This window comes from Hippichthys cyanospilos, chromosome 5, assembly GCF_059441005.1.
Source record: "Hippichthys cyanospilos isolate Australia breed blue-spotted pipefish chromosome 5, RoL_Hcya_1.0, whole genome shotgun sequence".
Lineage (NCBI taxonomy): Eukaryota > Metazoa > Chordata > Actinopteri > Syngnathiformes > Syngnathidae > Hippichthys > Hippichthys cyanospilos.
In genome coordinates, this window is record NC_142373.1 from 21314937 (window position 1) to 21342426 (window position 27490).

The window sequence follows — 27490 nt, forward strand, 5'->3', positions numbered from 1 at the left end:
ACCATCATGAGTTGAAATTGTCAATAGTGGGCAAATAGGTAGCGTGCAGTGGAAATGGAGAATAAGTGTTTAGACTTAAAGAGGCATACTGTATATGTGACAGGTGGGAGAAAAGGTCTCACTACGCTTTATTTATATTTGCCATTTCAGCTATCTGCTCCAGAGGAAACGTATAGGCTGGCAAAAAATCGGGGTTGACCAAGAAATTGCAGCAATATGATTTGAGGGCGCCTTGACAAATGAATTAAACAAGTGACCGGCGTCCTCCGCTCACTTTCTGCCGCATCAGCCTGAATCAAGCCCCTCAACCCCCTCCCGGTAGGAGGACTTCATCCCCCACACTGCCTTGGGGCCATGTCAGATTTACAGTTATCCATGACAGGCTCTTATCGGGGATTTGGAGCGGAGACTTTGCAGAGTCATCGAGAACATTGGCGGGGATTGTTTTTATCCTTTCCCGGAGAAACAGCGAGAAACCAAGGTTGAAGTACAACAGTACATATGCACTCACACACATACACTCACATGTGCGCACACACACAGACACATATATAGACTAAAGTATATGTTTATGCACACGCAAGCACACACTCTCGACATGGTTGAGAAGTCCTGCTGGGAACACTGGGTAGCAGATGCTGTCAGAGCGCTTGTCAACAAGCCTGCTGACATCAGTGGCTTTTGACAACAGGAAGGTACCAAGAAAAGAACAATTTTAAAATGCAATCGCATGTATGAAGCCTTCAAAAGGCACCGGCTTACTGCATATTGTGCCAAGTCCTTGACTCGAACTCTCATCATCATATATATATATATATATATATATATATAAATATATATATATATATATATATATATATATATATATATATATATATATATATATATATATATATATATATATATATATATATATTTGTCAAATCAAATTTGACTTGATTTAATAATGACTTCAAATTTCAAATTTGTGGCTTTGAACTGGATGAGCTGTGTGCAACGTTTTTATTTTTGCATGCATCAGGATTTAAAGACACATATGACCTCAAGTCAACAGGTAATCATATTCCAATGAATTAACCTGCATCGTTTTGATTCCTGCTCTGAAGTTTCAAGGTGATTATTTTCACATTTGAATTTGTTTCCTGGGCTCAGTGCAGAATAATTGGCTGTTGAAATATAATTTCTAGGATGACTTGTGCATAAACCAGAGATGCCAAAAACCTTTTCATGACAGATATCAATTAAATTTGCTGCAAAACGGTTTTCTTCCAGCAAATGTGCTCTGTTTGTAATGATGCATTGTAATATATTCAATTCATCGCTGGTCACTGTTTGTTTCGTCATAGTACAATACAGAGGTACATGTGAAAATGTATTTCTTAATTTAAAAAAAATAAAGATTAAATGTATTCTTGTGAAAAACTGGTTAGTGGGTGGGACAATTCTCTCTCAGGCAAATGAAATGCTACTCTCACATTCAACAGCACATGATGACTGGGGCCATAGATTGATATTCAGCCAGCCTATCTGCCAATGCATTGACGAAGAAACTGAGAGAGGAGTGATTTATTATGTGAATTCATTACACTGACATATTCCAATGTGGGAAAAAAAGAATGCTTTTTCACTTGCTGCAGTTGCCACAAGGTGGCAGAAAAACACTTTTCTTATATTAGACCAGACAATGGCCTGACCAAATGAAGCCTTTCCCCTCACGTCGGTATATGTTGTTGACTGCAGAATGGCGCCAAAGCAATAGTTTTATATTTGATCCGAGCACAAAGAAACAGCAAATGGGTAGGATTTAATTCTACTACTTTAAAAATGACTCTTGCCGACATTTTTTTTTGTTGCTGTTTGAACTGACTTGCAAACATAAGCCATACAGTAACACATTTGGAGTATTCTTGCGCATGAGCTTCCCTCACCCCTGCAGCCTGTGTTTAAAAGCCATTATTCCTTGCGAGTAGACCTTGGATGTGTTCACTGGCGTGTACTGTCTGCTGCTTTCATGAAATGCATAAATAGACACAGCAATCATGTTGCCCTTTTTTTATACTGTTGTCCCTGTATGGACTAGTTGAAGTGAAGCGGCTCAGAGGGCAAAGAGGAGGCCAGCAATTACTAATCCTGCACATTTACCGCTTCGCATAACGGCAAGGGCGAGGGGGTCCGAGCGGAGGGCGATGACGACCCTGCATGATGATTCAATTCAACCTCCGTTCAACCTTTTGACTCGACTGACACTGATTGATGGACTGCGTTCACGCTCTGCACCTGCTTAGCCATTGAGGAATCCCTACAACTACATTTACAACCATACTGCATAAGGCTATATGATGCAAGATAAGACCAAGGCCATTGAAGGCACCTCTGTAATGCAAATGCATGATACGACTCAATTGTGTGTAAGATGAAAAGTACTGATGCATGAAAATGGGGTTTCCAAACTCAGGGTCAAGGGCATAAAATGGGTTACGTTTTGGTAGGTTGGGCTTGGTCTCATCCATCCATGCTGTAATATCAGCGGCCACGCAGTTGCAGTTGTCATGTATTTGTCTCCTTTTGTAATGTTTCCTAATGAATCTATTTACTCTTGTGGTTTCTTTTTTCCTTGATGTATCAATCGTCACACTGTTGCTATGATTCTTTAGTTCGCTTAACTGCAGTGCTTCTCAATTATGTTTTGCAAAGCCCCCCAGGAAAGAGGAAACATTTCGTGCCCCCGCCCATGCCACGCAGACCCTACATAAGATTACTCTCTATAAAAATTGTATAAGTTTACCTATCTTTTTTAACGTTGACAAAAGGAAAATCAATACAAAGCATCTGTAACAACTGTTAACTTCTCCTACAGTTACATTTTGCCAAGCCCCTCCTAGGAAAGAGAAAACTCCCCCCCCAGGAAATAATTGAGAAGCACTGACCTAAAGCACTACAGCAAGCCTGCATTTTGGATTTTTTGAGGAGAATGAATGGGGAAACCCACCAGAAAAGCTTATTGAAATGGAAGGCGTTAGCATGTAAGCACTTACCAATGATTGTTACCCACTGTACACAACTTTATTCAAATGACATACACAACATTAGCTTTGCCTTTAGAACAATGCGGAACTGCTTTGCTGCAACCAGCAGAAGCACTAGTGATTCACTCCACTCTAATTTACTGTCTCGCTGCGTGATGTCAGCTATGGCCTTCATCCACACTGGCCTCCAGCATTAATCTCTTCAATCTGGCTTTTGGAAACAGGAGTTCAGAACAGTCAAAAGAAGAGCAATTTGTCTTCTCCTCATTTAGGGTTTATCAGTGAAGCTGTCACAAACTTGTAATTGGGTTTATTAGGACAACCAGGACCTCATTTAAAACAGCCCTCGTCTGGTCTCATTATTATTATTTTTTTTAATGGGCAAGTCTCCAACCAAGAAGCAGACCCTGGTCTGAATGGGACAGATAAGCCTGTGATGGAGAGTCTGATGGATGGAGCCTGATAGATTGTGTCAGACATCTACCAGAAGGAGCTTTTGAGGCAAAGCTGTGCTTCTAGGCCCCTGTGTACTGATTCATGGCCAAATGACACATGAATGGCTAAAAACAATTTATGGCATTGACCAGTCTCATGATTTTTTCATTGCATTTATTCTAAGGTGGCAGCAAAATGTATGCAGGGCTGAATAAGGTTGAATTATGGACCCTCGCTAAGATTTATTAAGTGAAAATAAGTCACTATCAAGAATTTTGCACGTTCTCTGATTAACGGGGAATATTCACGAATCAATGAAAATCACATATAACAGCTCAAACACGCAACTAACATGTCCTCATTGTGTGGCAGGGAGGTGATTCAGGAGGCAAATCCTTTTTTGCACACTACAGACCAACAATAATATAGTGTGTGTTGATTTTTTAATGGTATTAATTATTAATGTGCCAAAGGCCTCAATAAAATCGTTTTAATTATTCAATAAAACAGTACATACTTTGTGTCTGTTCCTTAAAAAAACAGTGACTGTCATGACAAAAACATCATTAAACATACAAAAACAAAATATATCACAAACATTATATCTATAGATTGGATATTATTGAAATATTTTAAGTGAGGAAATAAAAACAATCTAGTATGAGTGATTGAAACAAATTTATGATGATGACCATACTTATATATAGGTAAAGTGACTTTAAAAATAATAAAATCAAAAACACTGACATTTCACCAAATATAACACTAAACACATTAAAATATGTTATGTTTTGAAGTAGGCGCAGTGAATAATAATTCCCACAACATAAGAGGAGTACTAGACTGGAGGATTGGTTTCATCATGTTAACTGAAATTATTAGTTATTACACATTTGTCCCATACTTCTATTTCGAAGAATTGGATTTATCTTTTCTGATGGTAAAGATATGTCCTGCAAATTCCCACTATACGTTTTTTTTTTCTGCTCTGAGGACCATGTTTATGTAATCTACTGAAATATACATCTACTCAGACCTTCACAATTCTGGCTTTTGTACAAGCATGGCGCCTGTAGTTCAAGAACACCCATTGAGACTCTCACGATGCTTAAAATGTGATATAAAAGAATGATCTATGACTTTCCATGTTTGATCATGGGAACATAATGAAATGGACATCCCGAGTACACTATATCTCAGTCATATCTTTCATGTGCCCCTTTCCACGTCATCCCAGTACAGTGATAAAATGTATTGTTAAAAAAAAAAACAACAACCTCCGGGCTGCCTATATGTTTTTATTAGTCTTCATGTATTTTTGCTGCAGTAAAGTTGCTAAAATCATATTTCTGCCTTGTTGATGGAAACGCTAGTGACTGTTATACGGGCATGTCATGTCGTATTGATCACCAGACTCACTGAATCGAATTATTGTTGTTGTTTGTTTTTTTTCCCATGCACTTCTACAATTGTATTGTGTAATATATGTATTGTTTATATGGCTGTAGCTGTCACATCCCATGACTGCTTGATCTCCAGGAAGATTATTCTATGTCATGAGGCATGCTAGCGCTTGATTAGAGGCTATGCTAATTGTTATGGCCACTATCATAACACTCCTGAAAGTGCTCATCTTGATGTCTTAGCAGTGGGGGCCTAAGGCAGCACTTTTTTTTTTTTTTTTTTGAATGTTTGGTCTTTAAGCGACAGTGTTTGTGCCATCGCTGGCCTACTTATGCCACTTTGAGGATTATCAAGTCTTACATGTACCTAGGAGGCGTTAATCAGGCTGAGACGCGGCAAACAGTGAGCAAAGAGAAGATTTCCCTGCATGGGGCCCACGCTAAGGGGGATGGCCAGCAGCATTCTATGGATGGATCTTCACGACAAGTTTCAAAGTGTGACATGATTCCACCTCAGATATTTCTTGGGGCATTGTGGAGAGAAAAATACAACATACAGTCAAGAGTATAACAAAAGTTCATTGTTGTTGGCATGCGTTTGGTAAAATTTGAGTCTTTGATTGATGCGTATTTAATAGTCAAAATTAGCTACGGATATAAATGCGGGTGTGAATGCCAGGAAGTTCCCCGCCTCTCATGCAAAGTCAGCTGGGATAATCTCAAGCTCATCCGCCTTCCCAAATGAGGACAGGTGCAAAAGAAACCGGTTTGATAGATGGACGCTTTTGGATTGTCACTGCCCAATGTCTGCATTTGATTAGTTGTTTAAGTGCATTTCAGGTAACTGAAACACAATGATATGGCTCACTCGGAAATAAATCTAAATAGCCATGAAATGGAATCGAGCGCTTGACCTGCCGTGTAAATCCTGCCTTTGATATAGGACATGCAAAGCCTGTGCAGATATAATTGGACAATCGCAAACCAGCACAGGCAATCTAACCCAATTGATATCCAATTGTGCAAGGTCTGACTGGTCATTAAAAGCCGAGAGCTGGAATTGAGGGAATAAGAGACACTTGCAACACCTTTGGCAAACTCATTAAGTTGCAGTAATGCAGGTGCAAGCTGTCTGACTCCACGCTGAATAATCTTCCGTAGGCTTTATCCTGGGAATGTATCGAGAAATTGTGGGAGAATATCAACGGAACAAAAATCATCTCCTGAGGGCCAATCTGGCCTTCATGACTGATCTTTCCACAATAACTATTCATGGTGTAGGATTCAGAAGCGCGCTTGCGATTCCAAACACGAAGAGAAGTGGAGAATTCCCATTGGACCTAGAATGCTCTGTACACAATGCAGGGCAACAATAATCTCCCAATTTCCTCACGGTGAACCTTACCCATTGCGTAAAAAGCAACAGCCGCTTATAAATGACATTGCCCCAGGTGCATGTAAGAAGCCAGAGGTGGTCACTTGAAGTTAATTTAATAGAGGCCGCGAAAGTCCGGCCACTCCATCTCCTTCACGTGCGGCACATGAAGACAAATGTTCAAAACCTTTGAACCAGAAAACAATCTCCCACCAGGGGCTTTATCAGCCACTTCATCTCCTTTAGCGCCACCCTTCATCTTAAACATGGACAGCCCACATGCAGACTTGCGCAATCTGTCAGTGACTAATAATGCTGAGGAGCGTGGGGCATAAGTACCATTCATTTGCCATGGCGAAGACATCTATTCAAATTAAGAGCCAAATACTACAATAACGCACCTGTGCTCTGACCGACGAAGCTTTTTACGGCACTGAAATACATCACTAATGTGACTTTACCATTTCAAAGAAGAAACTAAGACAATTATGTTGCATTGAACGCATCAGTTAGAATGACAATGGCAACAATGGAGGACAAGTCAACGAAGGACGCTAACATAAGCTTGTTTGCTCATCTCCCATCCATCCGTTTTCTAGGGCCGCTTATCCTCACAGATTTCGGGCAGTAGATGGGGGACACCCTGAACTGGTTGCCGGCCAATCGCAGGGCAGTTTGCTCATTTTGATTAGACGGAATCCTTGCCTACTGGTAGGTACACTCGATATAATACCTGTCAGTTGCTGGTTCTCAACGATAGCAAAAACAGCTGACCTGTTTTTCAAACCGTTCCTGCTCAGCTCATATCTTATGGTGCATGCTTTGTTTTGAGGCAGTAGGTTTTCTATTTCAAGATAGCACTGCAGTAAACTTGCCATATTAAATGCATCAGTCAGAAACACTTGCACACAACAACAAGGGAGGAGAACTAGACTCTCCTGCATATGCTTCTAGAAAAGGAACCATTTTAGCCGCAGAAGGAAGAAGAAAATAGAGCCCTGGACCTGTGTGGAGACTTTGGACGAGGTGTGTTCACACTTTTTCAGAATGCGAGCTACTTATTAAATGGGCAAGTATAAATGATATAACCACTTTATTTGTTGTTTTAAAGGGTTTTTTTTGTTTGCTTGTTTGTTTTTTGTTTTTTATCATTTGAGGTACCCGAGTTACTAAAGGACTCATATGAGAACGACAAAGTGCAGGAGAGAATTGTAAAAAGAACATATTATATGGGCTCATTTGAAGTTTCGGTACATCGTAAAAAGTCAGAATCTAGTTCCGGGTCACCAGTCTTATGTGATCTGGTCTGATGCTTCACATTGCATCAATCCATCATTAATTTTTCAGGAGGTCAGGAAAGCCCTTCAAAGTGCCATTAAATAGCCAATGCAATGCAACGTAGTCGCACGCTTTCAACTTGGATTCTTTGCTGATACAAATGGGCTCTCATACTTAGTTTAGTTGCAAGGTTTGTAGCATTTCTTGGTGTTCGTCGATTGATGGTAGCAAGGCAAATAAGGGGTAGGGTCGCAATCATTGATTAATCACTCACGAGATAGTCGGTAATTAGTTGAATTAGTTTAAAAATGGTCAATGATGTGGAATTGACTGTTAGGTAACTAACAGCATCTCTTAAAATGAGTCGGTTTATCTTCTGATCTAATTGGCCAAATTAAATGCACATATTGCAGTTCATGAGGCCACCTGCCCCTTTTCGACTCATTTTGAAATGATATAATGCCACCACTGCCATTTTCATTGAGCTCTTAACATTTGACCCTTTATAACATTTAGCATTTAAAACTGAATTTATGACTATATAGCAGCTTTCTATGAACAAAATGTCCTAAAAATATTTAAAATTAACTAAAATTCCTCAATGTGGATGAGGAGCTGATTTATTGAGATACAGAAACAAGTTTTAAGCGCCATGGATGACAGATGCTCAGGTTCTGATTTTTATGGTCAGGGGCGTTCTGCCTGTGAAGTTTCACTTTATTTGGTGTAATGACTATGACATTGGGGAACACAATTACTAGGGCAGACTGTGGTTTTTCATGATGGAAGATGGCAACAACATTTTTAACCCTTGTGCAGTATTTTGACCATTTTTGGGTCCTTTGCTTCATCATTCTTGAAGTAGTAGTGTGATAACTAAACGGTAATGCCATGTTGAAATTTGACACGTTGTCGCTGTCGCGGTGGAATTTCAGCTCCCTAGTGCCTTTTTCAATGCTTTCCCTATTATTAACGATCAAAGGATTGGACATAATACAACAAAAGTGTTATTAAATAAACATGTGGTAGCTCATTAGTTGTTTTCGTGCAATTATTTGTTTGGTGCAAGAAAAGGAAGGGTTTCATTAATTGTACAACAATTCTAAACATGAATTTCTCTTTGGTTATTAATTGTAAGGGAGCAAAAGCTATATGCATCTTTACCAAGTTTAAAGTGTGACATGGTCGAATGATCTTTGTTAAATGTCCGTGGCAGCGTATCAGAGAGCTAAATGCTCATATGCATTCACAAAAAGTTCTCCTTTTCAGAGTTTTTGCTCTCCATTTTCTCTTGTGACCTTTGCATTTGTTACCAATTGATAGTCAATTTGCCGGCATTTAGAAAGCAAAATGACTTGACGTTAACCCTTGGCAACCCAGTCTCTGCCAAATTGGATCATTTGGGAACTGTCACTCACTGCAGATTGAGCCGAGTCCAGCTAATACTGCGTTTCCACACCTGACAATTTGACTTAACAAACCCATAGTTTTTACTTTTGTTGCTCGGGAGACTAGTAAATATACAAATATTTTATCCCACATTTAAAAATCATATGCAGAGTTTTAAACTTCTTGTATTAGAAGCATTGATGCATGTCCCAAGCAAAAGGGTTCTCCTGCAGTTCTTCTGATCATTAAAAACTTTCATAAACCCCATATTGTACACACATACAGTACATACATACCTGTACATACATACTGTACATGAGATACGGTAAACGTGAGTTTTTGGGTTGAACGGGCATTTTCCAATTGCAAATATAACACTAAAACAGATAAGAAGTTGCGCGGGAAATGTTGATAAATGCTATTTTCATCTATAATCCTGTGTCACTTTTTTTAAAGGAAAACATGGTCTTTTGCAGTCAAAAAATCAAAAGCATGCCAATAGAAATCTCACAATAAAAAATCTGAAAATTAGATTTATATATTGAGTCTATATTACACTGTATGTTAAAACATTTTTTACAGTCTTTTCCAATTTCCTCTGGTCATTTACAGATTTCAGTCAAAATTTGGTCTGGGTACAATTAATTTTATGGTATTGTTATAGTCCCTATCATGATTGAATAAGTGAGTGAGCTCATTTGAAATGTGTAAAAACATTCCATCATGTCTTTTTAGGTATTTAACAAATAATTAATTCAAATACTGTACATTCCTGGAACCGACTGATTAAAATGTGTGTTTTGGCTTCTGTCAAAAGCGTCCACTTTATCTTGCATATTTTCATAAATTTGTCAGCTAATTAAATGGCGACATAATTAACTGCAAGGATATATAACTCAATCAATGTTTTAATCAAGAGTGGAGGCCAAAATCCCCTTTAAAAGCTTGTGTCACTCCCGCGGACACACATAGGTACATGCACTCAAACACGCACACAAGTATACACATTCACACACAGGAATAGACACACGCACACACTTTATTGTTTGTGTACACAGGGGACAGCGTTGGCAGGGATCAGCAATGAAGGCTATATGTTAACCCTGACTGGATACCAAGTGCTGAATGTCACAAAACTACTTTTATTTCCAAACAAAGGCACAGTGGCACCTTGACTTTTTATGTTGTATGTGCGCTTTTAAAGTGGCCTGGTAAGTGAAAACAGAATTGTGGCCAGTTAGTTTGTGTGTGTATGACTGTTTGTCTTCTTCAATAAATATCTGTTAGCACATCAGGTGGTAGCACAGTGTCAGAGTGATTAGCACATCCACCACACAGTTTCAAGTCCCGAGTTCAATTCCAGCTCATTCTGGCCTTCTTGTGTGGAGTTTGCGTGTTCTCCCCATGCCAGGAGTAATGATGGACTTTTTTTATGCCCCAAATATTTATTGGAGGGAGGTATTAACTTCTGATAAACATTTTCCATGAAAAGTGGGGCTCACTCCCATGAAAAGAAAATATAACATTTTTTTTTAAGTATACAATTTTTAAGACAAATATTGAAAATGAAACTGTAGATGAACTTGTGTATTGCAAAACACATATATGAACTAAAGGTGCACTACAGTCATAAAAGAAAAGCATGATTGACTTATTCATGCACTACTTTTTGCATGAAAATCCCTAATTTGTGGTGTGCTATTTTTATTGAAAGGCCTTACAACAACTGTATATAGAAGAGACAGTCGCACGCGAACTCATTAGAACATGGCAGTATGCAAGAACCGCGCAAGGTTGTCGCCGTGGCGACAGTTTGTTAAATACCTGAGCCTCTCTTGGAGACCACCTTGAGACACTTTGACAGTGTGACATAGAGCAGAATCAGCAGAGGGCCGGGAGCTCTCATCTTCATCTCTGTCCTCGCCTCGCAGCCTGGAAGAAGAAAAAAAAAAAAAAGAAGGGTGAGTGTGACAAATGAGAGAGCGCTCCTACATGAGTGGATTTCACTTGGCAAAAACAGCAAGGTATGCACAGAAAATCAATTCCAGAATACATTCTGATTGGTATAAGATAGTGACTATATGTTCTAATCGACAAACTTCCTTCTGACACTTATTTCAATAAACGTACAACGTTGTTTGATTACACAACAATAAACAATGGTCTTCAGTGATATGGCCCACTTTGAAAAATGTTATGCATTGTGGAAATGATTTGCAATCAAATTGAGATGCATCACATCAAAAGTCATGACAATTGGGGAAAAACAAACAAACATTGTCCTTCATATTTCTGTTTAGTTACAAATTGTGCCAAACTTTCCAGCCAAAAATGTCCATTTGATTATTTCATTCTCCATTGTGTCTCAAATTGTATTCCTGTTGTCTGAGGACAAATCACGCCAAGGTTGTCGCAATTCTCTGCCAAATCATGTAGTAGCCAAAGTTTGGCTACGTTTTGGATTCATTGAGAAGTGACCAAGTAATTCAAGTAAATTGTATTGCAATTGGAGTGGATTGCACCATCTCGCACCTGCTCCCTTGAAAACAAAAACATTTAGGAACAGCTAGCCATTTGTTCATGAAATGCTAATTTTGTGCTAGATTTTAATATTCATTACAGTATTTTCTCAGCGTCTACTCTCAAATTTATGTCTTGGGCCAAAAAATCAACAAGAAGAAGTCAAACCCACTTTATTTTTCTTCTGCAATAATGTTTAGTGCACTACACTTGTCTAAACATCATTGTTGTTGATATTGTATTTGTGGAGTATGGAGCAAGCAGCAAAATTCACTTTTCACTCAGAGAAAAACTTCTTCTCTTCTGTTTTCTGAGTTCTGTTTTCTGAGGTCATGTGACATCTGCATATTGAGCTATAAGTGGTTTTCTGCATGCGTAGCAACTGTGGAGCCATTTTCAGACAACAGCAGAATGGCCGTCCCCTGAGACTGACAAAAAAAAAAAAAAACGGACTTGTTTCGTTTTTTTCATGTTGCATAAATGCAATATTTATCAGGTGTTTATTATTAAATATTAAAGGAGTGTTGACTGAAAATGACATCACTGTTTCCCAAACTCAGATAACGACCAATCAAGGCTGGGCCAAGTTGGACCATGATTGGTCATTTGCTAAACTGAGCAAGTTTTTCTCCAATAACAAAGAACTTGTAACTGCAATATCTCATGTTATAGACTTTACAAAACAGACAATACATTTACAGCACAAGTATGAGAATCTTGTGTGACATCATTCCCTTTATTGGAACATTTTCTTCTTCTGTTTCAGTTCACTATCTTTTCATCTGCTTTTCAATCATCCATCTTGCTTCTGAAATGTAGTTTTTATTTTTTTGTTAAAGTATGGCACTACTAACAGCTATTTATTTTTCTCCTTTGAAACTTTACACTTTCCAAAATTGTCGACCCTGAGCATTCCCCACTCCCCATGCTATGAACATAAATAAATGTTCCAAACACTAGTACAAAGGTCCACACGCAAACAATCAGGCCCTCATGTCCGCTCTTCCCAAGTTCTCCCAGGGGGTGTCTTTCTCTCCCATAATTGCAAATGGGACAGGTTATCATAGCCAGTGGATATATTTCACTCTGAAACCCATTCCTCGAGATGCTGACGAATCAATAAAGAAATAATTACACGTGTAAGAAACACCACTTTTAATAGCCGCCGTCATTAAAGCCAGACAAGGGAATTTCAAATCATTACCTCTTGACTAACCGAGTTATAGCAAATATCCCTCTTATATCCCTTATCGACTCATATATCAAATTAATTGACAGAGGTTAGTCATTCTCAACACCTCATCATCTCTGAGTAAATGACATCATCTAACATGAGGTAATTATGCTCTAATAGGAGCTTTCCAAATTAGAGCCAGTGGCAGTCTAGGAATTTGATATTAAAAAAAAACTAAACAAACGAAAAACACATTAATGAAAGAAGATGTTTGTTGACGCCAGAAGATTGCGCCTTTCAAAATTCATCAACCGCCAGAATTACAGACTATACGCAGAAAATGGTGTATGGAGCATTGAAATACACAAAAACCGATGTATTGGATGAAAGCAAAACCAGCATTTTAATGTAGAGGTGCACGCCTCGAAAAAAGTCCTGTTTGAAAACCATTTTAAACAAAACCTCATACAATCATTTCAGAGCAAGAAGAACGATTTAAGTTTGTGATTTCCGGAAAGATATCGTTTTTTTTCTCGACTCATTAAAAAATGAAAATAAAAACGTGCGCTTTAACAAGTCTACTTTGTTAGGAGTGAATCAACAAAGCCCATGCGGGTAGGAGCCAAGATTGTAAATGTAGTTTGCCTCAACAATCTCTGCAAATAATAATCAGTTGATTCCATAATTAATCAGTTAATACCATATTATTTGTAAAGGTAGGTAGAGAATCTCTAGTTGAATGTTTAATTCTCCTGCGTTTAGGCCAGCGGCAAATAATGTCATGTCCGTATTGACGCATATACTGATGCTGAAATTTTCCTTCATGATTGGCCTATTTTTCTTCTTCTATGCAAAAGTGAATCAACAGCACCTCTGCTGACTGTAGCTGTAGAAGTGCATTTCATTTTGCCTTTGACAATGCTCCAAGACATGATTAATTAAATATTGCCAGAATTCCTAACAATCACCTTCTGGGTCTGAAAATATGAAGCATTTATACTGGAATGATGTATTTATTATTATTATTATTATTCAAAGTTTTACTTTCCACCGTCAGTACCAAACTGTCAGGTCAATGACTAAAACGATCATCTGCGTAGAATGTATCTGTAGAGTCAGGTTTTACAAGAATCCATCCGGAAGAGTCTTGAATTCTCAAGTCACATCATGTTTCTGTCAGCGTGTATGAGAACATGCAACAACAGAAGCCAATGATCCGTAAAGTTAAACAAGAAGAAGAAGAGGAGAGCACCCTGGCATTTGGAGAGATGAAAACCACCATCGAATGGGGAGCCAGCGAACTGCAGCAGAGGTCACGTGTCAAGCAGATTAGCATAGCAAATGAAAGGAGCCTCTCTAAGCGTACGTTTGGACAAGAAGCCTTTCTCTCCTCAATCATTTTCTTTCTTTTTTATGTCCACACAAAGGGAACACAGCACACTGCAGAAATCCCATTCTGGCAAACACAATGGCAGATGTTTTTTTTTTTTTTTTCTCCCTGTACTAAATGGACTTTAAATCATTTGTTGATTTGCTCGCTGATTTTAGCTACAGTTAAAACCCTACGCAGTCCTGCAATTAGACGTATACAAATGGAGACACCTGCTCCCTTAAAAACGCATAACAACATTAGGGAAATGAAAACTGTGTTGTAAAATGGGGTACTTGCCTATATAAGGTCCTACAGTAATTTTGTACTGTAGTACAATGGAAATTTGCCCATTTCCCGAGCTAGATGCCATGACGCGATAATTCAATCACGTGTGATCTTAAGACAAAAGCAGCAGCACTCACAAAATTAGTCAACAGTCTCGCAGACGAATGAAAGACATTCCCGACTTTCTCGCACGGTATTGGAGATGACCTTGGGTTATGTGGAGACTGCCTTTTAGAAAAAGGTAGCATTTCAGTGAACGTGGTCACTCAGCATTGTTGTAGGGGGCCAAGGTCATGTGGCAGACAGCCACATAACTTAAGCTTTTATTGTCATTTCACAGATTTCTCCATAAAATATTTTTATTTTATTTTTTTTATTTTTGTCCGAATTTAAATATACTCTATAATTCCAAAAAGATGTTGGTGAAAAGGTTTCCTTCCTAAAAGAAAATTCCACTGTGAGGAGACTAGCTGTAAGCTGTCAAGTATTTTAATATGCAGCATTAAAATGATCTTATTTAATATGGACATGGTGCATTTAACCTCATTAGTATTCGAGTAGACTGAAGTGCAATCATCTCAGAATGTTGTGAGCTTTCGCATACAGTATATATTCCAGGTTTTGATAGTGAACTGGGTTAGAGTTTACAAATTCAGTCATCGGACCCACAATATGGGTTAGTGACGAATAATCCTTTTTATCCAGCATATGAGTGAGCCGGTTTATGTGTCCTTTTTTCCTAACAGTTGGCTGAGCACAATGTGTTTTAAATTGAGTTGAGATTTTATTTTGCTGGACATCCTTAAGTTACAAAGTGTAGCAACGAAACCCACATTTGTACAAAAATTGTCACCGCAGTCTACCATTACAATACACAAAGAGTAGACAGATTATTACAGTAAATATGTCTATTAAAAAAAAAAAAAAAACTCGGCCTTAACTATAAAATAATTAATGAATAAAACAGTAAAGACAATTTCTTAGTGTGACTGTCTATCATGCAACATTGTACTTGTGGAAATGTTATACTGTACACCAGACCTAAGGACCCATTCTAAATAATTGTTAGTAATTTTGTTTCATTGCCATACAATCAGACAGTGTGCCATGCGTGGGTGCTTCATCTGAATTACAAGCACAGAGTCTGGATTCAGTTATCTTTTGTTGTCAAGAAAAAAAAAAACTATAAATCAAATGGATCCACAGCTATAGGATCACCTGGATATTACTTTTATGTGAACTTTGAGAACATGTTTACAGAATAAGAATTTCACTTTGTGGTATAGTACTAGTATGTTTGAATGCCATTTATTGTATTGTGTACATTTGAACAGTTGCAAATAAGTAAGCCCTCTGAATGAACCCAAGCACAGTTAACAAACCACCTCCTTGAAGCCCACCAGAGAGCAGCTGCGCGGCACACACAGTTGGTCACACAAGCAAAACAAAGTACACTAATTAGCCAGGAGTTTATTTCGGTGAATGCTTCCTAAATAATGTCATTTGCATCCCTTCAATGGCCACACTGTAGCTGTCCAACATGGGAAATAGGCCAATTATACTTTGATTCGCTCGACCGGAGCCTCAGACTGGAAGCTCGCAGTTGGATTGAAAAGGAACAATGTTGTCCCGCTCATGTCTCGGCTTTGCAAACACAGTGGAACTCAGGTTCTGCCAGCCATGACATCACCCACCTTCTTGACGCACACACAGAGGTGCATTGTGGACCTCGCAAAAAGCCAGGAAAAACACCGGACGCTCTTTTGTTGGCAGCACCATGGAGGCAGTTAAAAAAAGACACTGAAGCATGTTTTGCTCATTACTGGGAAAAATAAAAGTAAGCCAGACGACGGAAGTCTTTGGAAACTATAGAAACTACAGTCATGAATGGCATTCATCATTTTGGCATGATTCAACATAATATGCATATTGAGCATTGCCTACTTGGGTCAGATTGGGACTCATTTCGGTGAATTCACAAGTAGGTTCGAGCTGTGGTTTTTACCAAAAAAAAAGCACGTTTTGGTTTTCGCTAGAACAGGATTGTTTATATTTTATGATGTATTGCACAAACTTCTTTTGTAGATTAGCTCATGACGGTTGACAGCCGATCCTTCCTTCCATTGTCTCCCATGTCAGTTTCCTGGTGAGATTTTGATCAATCTTAGTCTATCTCATAACTTTTAGTGTTAAGTGTCAATAATGAGAGATTGAAGGACGCATCTGCAAATCATTTCTTCACCTGTTTTAAGCTTCCTTTGATCCATACAGCAATTAAAAAAAAAAAAAAGTGGAAAAGTACTTGTAAGAATTGCCTCACATTTTCTTTACTAGTAGGTGATTCACTCATGTGAGCTGCACACTGAGATGAACACTTGTAAAACTGCATAGAGTAGGCCTGGCTTCACACCATCAACAGTTTTTTGTGCCAAGATGGCGTTTTGCCTACCTAGCTGAAATATGGCACAAATATGTATTTCATTTGTTCTGTTCATGCCCAAGGGAGTACCCAAAAAAAAGCAGTGACCCAGTGAAAATTTTTCATCCACACCAGAAGAGGAGATACGCCCGACTAGTCAACGTTTCAGGGAGAAAACTTCAACTACAACAACAACAACAGCAGAAGCATTCAAGTCGAGCACAATATTGAGTGGGCTGGTCGGTTAAGCCAAGCCCTTCTTGTATCTTTCTTCTCCAACAAAAAAAGTAGAAGGCAGACGAGTGCAATGATGTGATGTTGTTTGCACGCTTCATGCATGGCTGCCGCACGGATCTCACGGCATGTCTTTGTGCACATCCTCAAACGCACCTGCTCCCGGCGCCTCTCAGGAAAGGCGCTCGCTCTGCGATGTTGAGCAGAGAAGCTAGCGGCGGCATGTCGTGTAGATACCGCAGCGCAAATCTTCATTACTCACTTATGTACAGATGTTGCAAAGTCAATTATGAAGAGAGGAATCAGTTTTGTTACAATCATTTTAAAGTACAGTATGAAGTTGGAATAAGGTTAGAGTCGCCCTTGGATCATGCTTAGTTCATGGGAAAAACCTGGTCCCCCCCCCCAAGATTGAGTCGTAGTTCTTTATGTCACAGTGATGATTAATCTTCTGACAATCAAATCAATTAATTGAGTACCAAAACGTGCCCTTACCCTGCGTGTCTTAGTCAAATAAATATTTAAATACAAACTAACAAAGCCCACTTTGTAGGGACAGTTTCTGTTACATACACACAATTTGGTAAAACGAATGTCTTAGATGACAAAGATGCATGTTGTACAATCTAATCTGTGAGGCAGATACGCAAACTACTTGGTCACCGTACTTTTGGCAAACTTCTTTTCGGAAATTTGCTCACGTTAGGTATGACGACAAGGAATCTGAAAGTGACTCCTTTTTTCTGTGCGTGTATCCTAAAGACATTCACAGGTGGTCCTTCAGTCAGAAATCTAGAAAAGTGCCAATCCTACTCTTCCATTTCTGTCAAGTTCGCATCAAGTTCGCCCAGATTTTTCACACCTCATGGGCATCGGAGGTATTAACTTTAATTCTTTCCTGAACAGACAAACTGCATAATGGACTAAAAACATCCCTTGTAAGTACAAAGAGTTTTTAAACCTTAAGTGCCATGAATAAGTAATGACAAGAACTATTTGTTTTCGGAATATAAGGCTTAATAAAACAAATACTTAAGCAAGAAAAGTTGCACAGTTATGAAAGTGTGTGGAAAGGGCACAGCTCTGAGCACAAAGCTGTAAATAAAAGAAATTAAAAGTTTCTCCCGCACACATTCTGTACTTCAAGGCCAGTAGTAACTCTTGATCAATAATGCATGAGCGATAACTGCGGAAAGTTAAATGAGAGCTGGGCAGGTGGAAAAATAGTATGAGATCATAGAGCTGGTGTCATGGGATGAGCATGTACGTCCCTGCAGTATATGAGGGCCGTATGTACAGCATAGCAGACCCCGTTCTGTGCAACGCTACATTATTGATATGCTATGCGGTTAGCCGCTGTTCAGAGAAACCTTTGAAGCGATCCAGCAAGAGACACATGAATTGATATTTAATTCAATAACGCCGTGCAGCTGCTGGAGTCAAACAACGCAATTAAGCTGAATGAAGAATTATTCAAAGCAGACAAGTTATGCTCGAAATGATACCGGTATTCTGTCCCCCGCTTTTGTTGTTACCAAACTTTTCAACTTTTAAATTACATCCACTAGAAATTATACGTTGGGTGGTCTATAATAGGTGTCAATCATCACAGCAGCCCCCGAATGATCATGTTAATAATTACTGCTGTAACCTGATGTACAGCTCTACCCAATTTGTATGAAGTCCTCAAAGCAACACCATTTGGATATACTGTAGTACACGGTCCCTTAAAATAACCATTTGCATCAATCGACTCAGTACATTACTGGAAACTGGTAGTGGAGAGGTAAGTGTTGATGGTGTGGGTTAAATTCTCAGCAAGTGGCTCAATACAGCCATTGCAGGTACCAAGAATTATTAAAAAATATAAAAGTTAATTAGGTCAGGCAGGGCGTGAGGTGTAAAAACTGTACCAAATAAATCATTACAGTGACTAACTACTCAATACATCTCCAAAAGGACATCAGGAGAGTGAGAAGAATTTTAAAATGTTGTTAACATGGCGTTTGACACTTTTAAAAAAAGAGTCAAGCACATTTTTTTCCCAAAATATATTTTTCCGCCCACACAGTGCCAACTGATTAACATTGCAATTGTAAACAATGACCAAAGCAGCAAATGCCACCCATTTTTTTCATCTCTGGGGGCAGCCATTTAGCCAGTTGCTGTTATCAAGGCTTTAAAAACAAGGTAAATACCAATCCTGGCTGACATATGGTCATGTGATGTTCATAACCTGAGCTGTGATTGGTTATTACCTGATAATAAAGACAGCATGACAAAGTGGCTGCCCTCTAAATTGGATTATGATTGTTATTTATTTACTTGATGCAATAGATGATGAAAATGTATATCACTAGGGCTGCGTAGTGCATTATGTTGTCAAAACATTTATCAGATTGAATTCCCAGTGACATGCTAAAATCAAAAGGAACCTGCCACGCCAAATAATACGGTTGCTACATGTTTGTGACCTTACGTCAAAGTAACGCATGCACAGGACCACAGACCTAGTAATGTTTTTTTCTCTAAAAAATGGATTTTTGCACAAATCATGTGTTGCCGTGACAACGGCCAACAATGAATGATGAACTGGGTCGAGCCAAGCAGCAGATGTTTGTTAAACGCTTTTGACCACGGGCAGGCCTTGTTCCTCTCCAGAGGCCGCCCATAGGAGGTTGGCGCTAACAAGCGAGGCGCACTGAGCTATGCCCTGCCTTCGTCCCATCATGCACCGCTCTCTCGGTGGCTCGCTGAGTGAGATTAATTACCGCGCTGTCCTGAACTGCTTCGAATCCTCGCTGCTCAGTTTGTTCCGTCCGACAGCAGACATGCGCCTAAAGCACCTTTTCAAGCACTCAGGAAACTCCCGCTGTGGAAAGTAACTGGTAATGGTTAGCCAAGTGCTATTTTTCGCTTACTTGCTTACAAACTGTTGTTTTTCTTCTTTTCGATCATTCTGGAATCCCTCAGCATATCTCTGAGGAAAATGTTTTATTTTCTACTCCAGTACCTCTGCGGATAATGAATGACACTCATCTAGCTGTAAGATGCTTTTGTGCGGAAAAGAAAGACCAGTGCTGACTGTTCAGAATAGACAAAAAAAGTACAATGCCAGCTATTGATGTCCAGAGTTTTTAACGTTCAGAGACATGCAAGAAGGCAGCACCTAAAGACCCATTGCAAATCAATGGGTGATGTTACCTGCAGAATAGATTCCACGCAGAACATGATTGATGATGATGATGTAGACCAACCAATAGTGAGTGAGTTGCCAGCCAGTGACGGCATAGCATTTTCACAATTACGTGTCAAAGCCAGAATATAAACAGGAACAGGCGTTGGACAGAAAAAAATAAAACATTTAGTGTTTGGCGTCTAATCCAAATTTTAAACTCTGACTGTTTGGTTTCTGCATGCTGCTCGGATCCATTTTAATGTACAGTAATGGGCATGAAGAAATTAAATGACCGAAGTAACTTTTTTTTTCTATGTCAATATAACTTTTATCTGTCAATATTTTGGTCTGCCACAAAAGTACTAAACGTAAATTAAAAGTAATCGAAACTAATTGAGGAATTGTCTCAGAAAACCTCAGGTGAGATTAAAACAGATTAATTAAATCAATTCATTACAGATTTTAATTAATTTATCAATTATGTTTCAATTATTTGGTAGCACTAGATTTCATCACTGACTGGAAAAATCCCTGTGGATGCCACTAAAAACCACTCAATTTAGTTTATTTAGTTGAATGCACTTTGATTATTCTAATGTCTGAATAGCAAAAGTGACTTCTCTAGTTCAATTGATCTTCTGCTCTCTAGTGGAAGAGTATTCAGTTGATCAGTCAATCACTATATGCTACTAGGTTAGAAAGTTGAGAAAGTACTGTATGTTATATGAAGGAATAATACATTTTGCATGAATCAGAAAAAAAAAACATTGAATCCAAGGAGGAAAACAAGCATGTACAATGAATGGCTAGTACAATGACTGATTATGTGTAAAGAGATTGTTTTAAATGATTAATATGGTTACTTTTTTGCAGTCTGGCTGGTTGAAGTGCATCAAAAATAAAAAGAGGCTTCTGGAGCAAAGCATTTTCTCGGGATCGGCTGAGGTTAGGGTAAGCTGCGAGTTTGTTGTGTCACGCAGACACAATGACGGGATTGAGGAGAAAAGCAAGCGAGGCATTTCCCCGCAGAGCTACTTGATTTGCTCGCAGCTATGTGGCTCATTGTCAGCCGTCTTAAGGATGACTGCCTTGCAGTCAATGCTGTCTTTGATGGCGGGCACAGCCAAGACTAAGCAGACCACCAGTGACTCCGTACGGACACATACACATTTAAGTCTAATTTTTTAGAAAAAAAAACATAATGATCATGGTTTTGTGTTCTCGATATTACTGAAATCAGTGATATTAAGAAAATAATTCTCAAATGTTTCATTCAAGCATGTCACTTCAAAAGCATGTTCTTTACGGTCTATTTTATTATTGTATCTTGTTTTTTTTTTCAATTCTCCAGCTCCTACTCCTTTATATCAATATTCCAATGATCTTCTATTTCAAGTATTTAAAGGATCAAATTACAGTCCTATTGAGACATTAATTCGTTACGAAAACATCCTGCCAGCTCGGTGTTGGAAGATTTTGCCAACCTAGAACAGAGGAGTAACTATAGCATCAAAGTATACATATGTTTAAAAAAAACAATATAACAGCACAAAACATCGTTTTTTTTTTTTGTTTTTTTTTAATTCATCGTTGTACATTCAACTCCAAGATGAGAAATTTGGTCTTATCTGTCAGTCTCCAAATACTTGTACCACATTTTGAGAGTCACTGTTCTAAAGCAACAACCATTGGCTCTCATCTTCTGTTAATTAAAATTGTAAACTATGTGTTGTGCTTTAAAAGGCAAGTTAACCCAGGACGCTTCCTTCCAATAATATTTTCAATGTGATCCAGTTGGTTAGGGTTCAGGTATCATCCAAACACTGGTTGTCTGAGTGCATAGATCAGGTGAGCTTCACAAATTGAAACGTTTACTTGCTTAAAGGGATAGTGTGTAAGATTTAGACCGTTTTTCATCACGGCCAGCAGGAAGTGCTGTACAAATTTGGGGTAAAAAATACAAACAAAAACATATTAAGTTAGTGAAGTAATTCATATGTTTAAACAAAACATGTAAAAAAAAAAAAACAATGTCACATAAACAAATGTCAATTCAGCAATTTGATTGTGTTATCAATTTTTCAAGTATTACTTAGCAGTATTGAATGTATTGGACTTGTATTATACCGTAATAATACCAAATCACATGGCTATTCTTTGTCCATGGTCAAAATATGAACAGAGCAGCCACATATGACAAAAATTATATGTTAAATTGTATTTTATACATTGAACATGGACAGTATCAATATATGATGGCGGTGTATTAAACCTAAACTATAAAGCTTGCAGCAACAAATTGCATATGTTGGTATTACACATTCCGTTAAGGTAGGTGCAACAATCAATCGTTTGTCTTCTTTTTGGAAAACAAACAATACAGGCGAACACGTTGATAACAGCACGTCAGATTTCATCATCTTGTTTTTCCTGCCAGATTGCCGCTTCAAACCGGGCCAGAACAATGGTCCCAAAAAATCAATTGAAGCGCGTCGTGTAAAATTCAGTTTTGACTAGAAAATCACTTCATTTATTTTCATTCTCATGCGCGTGTACTGTAGTAGCCGTCGTCTCTGGAGGCCGAGGCCCTGGGCACATCTTTCACTTTAATCATTTCTGCCTGGACACCAGCTTAGGTAAACCGTTCTCTGAAAGCTTTCTGTTCTGAGCGGAGAAAGAGGCCTGGCTTTGTACACTTGAGCTGCATGACAGATATACAACTGCTTTCACGCCGTGGCTGATCTGTTACCATATGTTGCAAACAAGAAAAAAAAAAAAGCAGGAAAAAGTGAGCATGTGAAAAGAATAGGAAGGTATATTTGCTGAAAGTTTTTCGTTCTTATCTCAATTGTGCTGGATGAGGCACTGTGGTGCGACATTTCACTTAAAAACAAAGCTCCCTAAAGGCATAAAATGCTGGCTTGAGCTGTTTTCAATGGGCGAGGAAAGAGCATGCACAACAATGTATCCACAGCAGAGCCTATCCCGTTGTCTGGAGGAGGTATCCTTGTGTCAGTGGAGCCTAAACGAAGCCAATAATGGTCCCCCCGCTCGGCCCCCAGAGACTTGACTGTTTAAAAATCGATTCTGCGCTCCACTAGGGGCAGCTGGGAATAGAAAGAAGTGGAAGAAATTGAAAGGAAAAGAGTGCAAGAGGAGGAGGAGGAGGTGGCAAGGGAGCTGGAGAGCCGAGAAAAGGTTACAAAAGATAAGAGAGATACGAGTGAGTGGAAACTTCAATCATCGCTTCATCCTCGTGCCGGCCCATCTGAATGGGCAAAGACAAAGGAATCCAGCTTGATTTGAAAATTCCTCGCGTCCCATGACTTTTTTGACGACATTCATCAAATTAATGCAATTGAAAATCCGTTCATCCATTCATGAAATGTAATCTTAAATCATTTTTTTGACTTTTCTCTTTTCTAATGTCAGACATGGATCCACTGCGTGTAAATTGTACGGTGGTGCCCCAAATGTTGACCAATACAATACAATGCAACACATTTCAAAATCATCTATGCGCTGTCAATAGGACTCATAGATGAAGTCTAAAACAGCTGATTTATGGTGAGTGTAGTCTGCCAACATTGGATGAGCGATGGTGAGGTAAACACTGTACCGGTCGTGAGCAAGTTGCAGAGAAAATATAGTAAAACTCCTCTACTACAAAATCATATTTGCAGCCAGAAATTTTTAACAACAGGGGACTTTTCACGAGTGCAAATCTATGTCTCAATGTAGACGTTAAAAATTGGATTGTGTAATCAATCTACAATCTGACTGAAGTTAAAAACAAAACATTAAAGAAAAAAGAAAGAAATGGAAATATCTACAATAAGCAATGTTCTTACAAATATGCTGAAACATATGTGTAAATACATACAAACATACTTATTAATGTGTTCCCATAATACTCTGGGGTATGCTCATCATCACCCAGTGGCATTATAGGAACAAATTGCTATTTAGAATTTTGTTTACAAATATATTTTGCAGCATTTGCAAGTGGGTTTGAACAATTGCAATTACATTCAAATGTACTGATAAATGGTATACATTTTCCACTTTACCCTCAGAGCACTTTACAGTTGTCAACTAATTCAGTTACCGACGAACGTTTCACTTGGCCAATGATTCTTTGACATAGTCGGCAGGGTCATGGATCGAAACCATAACCTTCCGGTTGGGCGATGAATGCTCCACTGTTGAGCTGAATGCTAAAAGCATAGCATTTTTCCCCAGAATGCTATATGGTATGCTTGTCAACATGGGATTATGGGAACAAATACGTTTTTAGCAATTAGCCTTGCAGTCCGTTTGGACATATTTGCCAGTACGTTCCAACAAATAACGTTTAAGCGTTCTTGCAAATATGTTTGACTGGATTTGCAAGGACATTTGAACAAGTTTGCCAGTCAAAAATATTTATTCGATATTAGCAGCGCCATGCTTTCGTACATAATGATTCATTTCAAGTTTCATGCTGTAAGTAAAACCTACCACTTCCACACCGAGAAGCCGGAGACGTGATTGTTCATCAGGCATACTAACCACTGGTTCACTGTGTTGCCTCAATGCAATTTCCATAGAGAGCAATTATACTTGGAATAATTAATTTGACTCTACCACTATTGTAAAACATTAATGCACAACACACCATTTCATCACGTGGGAAAACGATGTGGTAGTTTGTTTGCTTCTTAACTCAATGCTCCTTCACGGATGAGGATACTTACAGAAAATCCAAAGGCGAAAGGTAGATCGATTGTTGCTCAGAGAGAGATTCCTATCAAGTCAACGGAAATATGACCAAACCAGAAACAGGAACCGGTACTGTCCGACGCTAACTATAACACTGTGCCCTATCCAAATGACTACTGGGCATGATCTCTAACCATCATGACACCACAACACACTGGACAAATAAACAACTACATTTAAAAACCCATGCAAATTGTTTGGGGATTCGTTGGTTAAACTGTAAACAAACTTTGATCTCGAATTTTGGTTACAAGAACAGACACTAGTACCACAAGAAGCTCTTAGAATGTACTCTTAAATCACACTGCAGTGTTACTCCTTTGAAGGTGGCTGAAATGAGGTCTAATGCAAATACAGGTTCAACTTAAAACTAGGGCATTCAATCTTCAAACTACCACTGAAGGAACAACATTCACTTTTTGGATTCTCGCCACATTTACTGCAGCAATAACAATGTTCCTCCTTTCAAAAAAGCAATAACAACAACAAAAAAAGCTGACATAGATGCATGTTTACGACACAAAAACAAAAAGCCCTCTTGTGGCCGCAAAATTTCTGCCAGTAGCAAAAGGAGGAAAATCGGGTGACATTACTCTGGCATCCCAACGGGGCCGAGTGCACTGAGATCCAGCTGTGTCGCGGGTTTGATCCAGCCTCGCTGCGCCTTCCCAGTGGGAGCGTTCCAGAAATGTTCCTTGCCGGCGCAACTTGCTGAACCGATGTTTTGATCTATGCTCAAAATTCCGGCGCCACACCGTGACGAGAATGATGCGTGTAACCCGAAAGCCCTGACCGCAGTCTCTCTTTGGAATGAATGGACATCTTTGACCTTGGGGAAATCCTTTCTATTAAAGGAAATTCTGAACGCGTGATCAAATGATCAGATCATCAGCAAGCTCAGCAGAAGCCTCGTAACGTTCCTCATCCTTTGAATCAGCTGTGGAGGGGACGCAAACCTGGAAATCATGCAGGATATCTGCTCTCAAGGACCGAGTTGTGACCCCTCTGATTTCGAGTGTCAAATATACTGTACCTACACTGTCATAAAAAAAGTAAAATAGTAGGAACCTACTGTAAAATATATATATATATATTATAATGTTTTTCAGTTTTTAAAATATCAATTTTTTATCAGAAAAAAATGTAATTTTACATTTCAAATGGGAAAAAAAACCCACAAACTCACTGTAACTGTAAAATTACACTGCAATATATTTGCGTTATTTCAATACTATATATACAGCACTATATATATATATATATATATATATATATATATATATATATATATATATATATATATATATATATATAATTTATTTTTTATTTTTTTTAAATACACGTACATATGTACTGTGTTCCACAAATGTTTGCTGGTGCATTTAAACTTCAAACATTTAAACTTAAGCAGAAAGGACAATTTCAGTATAAATATTTTGTTAAATGACTAATATTTTCAATGAAAAGAACTACTCACTTTAAATTCAGATTTATTAATATTGTTTTAATTCTGAAAGTTTGTATTTGCCTGGATTTTTCAAAGCTTGCTACAACTGCTACCCACTTGGATGTTATATTATGCATCTGAGGAAAAGCCGGAAGTGATGTGGTGATTTTTAGAAATTTTAGTCATACACAAATGTCAGAGCTCACCTGCATCGTGTATTAAAGGCCTCAAGAAAGAATGGCAACATTTCACCCACACGTCTTTGAGACACGGTCAGCTGGGAAATTGAAATTGTATATTCTGCATCTAGGGAGCAGGCGAAAGTTTTGTAGTGATTTTTAGACATTTAAGTCATACACAAATGTTAAAGGTCACCTGCATCTCTTATTAAAGGCCTGTAGCAAAAATGGTTAGATTTCACCTCCACATCATCAATTAAGAAAAAGGCTGAATCTACTATAGTAGAATTGTATATAATAGAACTAGATATACATGTTCAATTCATTTGCGAATATGCTGCGATTGGCTGGCAAGCAATCAAGGATGTCCCACGCCGACTGCCCTAAGACGGCTGGGTTTGGCACCAGCACCAACCTCGTGAGGAGCAACTATAAAAAATGGATGGATGGATTTGTGCATGTTCTTTGTTTGATACTAAGTCGGGTTCAGACTGAGCTGTAACAGGACCTGATTTAGTAGTAAACATCCATGTATCTATTTTCTATAGCCGCTTATCCTCACAAGAGTTGCAGGTTTGCTGATTCCTCTCCCGGTAGAATTTTTCTGTAAATAAGCATTATTAATCGTAACAGAACGTTTACTTACCATATTTGGAGGTGATTTAATTGTTTTAAAATGAGAGTTTAGTTATATGTTAAAATAACAAAAAAATAGGTCAAATCTTTTAATTACGGGTAAAAACTATCTTAATTATTTCAAAAAAGTATGTATTTATGATAAAATATTTTTCTGTTATTTTACAGGATTTTATTTGTGCCCCAGTGGCCAAAACATTACTGATTTTTAGGACTTTTTTTTTTTTTTTTTTTTTTTTTTTACAGTTTATCATGCATATTTTCAAAATGTGGGAGGAAACCCACGCTGGCATGATGAGAACATGCAAACCCAAAGCAGGAAAGTCAGAGCTTGAAGGTAACGTACAAACTTCACACTGTAAGCTCAAGGTGCTAAACA

General features: G+C 38.4%; 1 protein-coding gene across 4 annotated transcripts in view; it reads right to left on the minus strand.

The window, feature by feature from the left end:
* il1rapl1a (interleukin 1 receptor accessory protein-like 1a) overlaps nucleotides 1-27490 on the minus strand; it is a 238461-nt gene that overhangs the window by 195742 nt on the left and 15229 nt on the right. For all 4 annotated transcript variants that reach the window (XM_088415704.1, XM_088415702.1, XM_088415701.1 and 1 more), the window contains exon 2: nucleotides 10731-10838. In XM_088415704.1, coding sequence (XP_088271830.1) covers nucleotides 10731-10818 — 88 coding nt within the window. In that variant the 5' untranslated portion in view covers nucleotides 10819-10838. The remainder of the gene's footprint in view (nucleotides 1-10730; nucleotides 10839-27490) is intronic.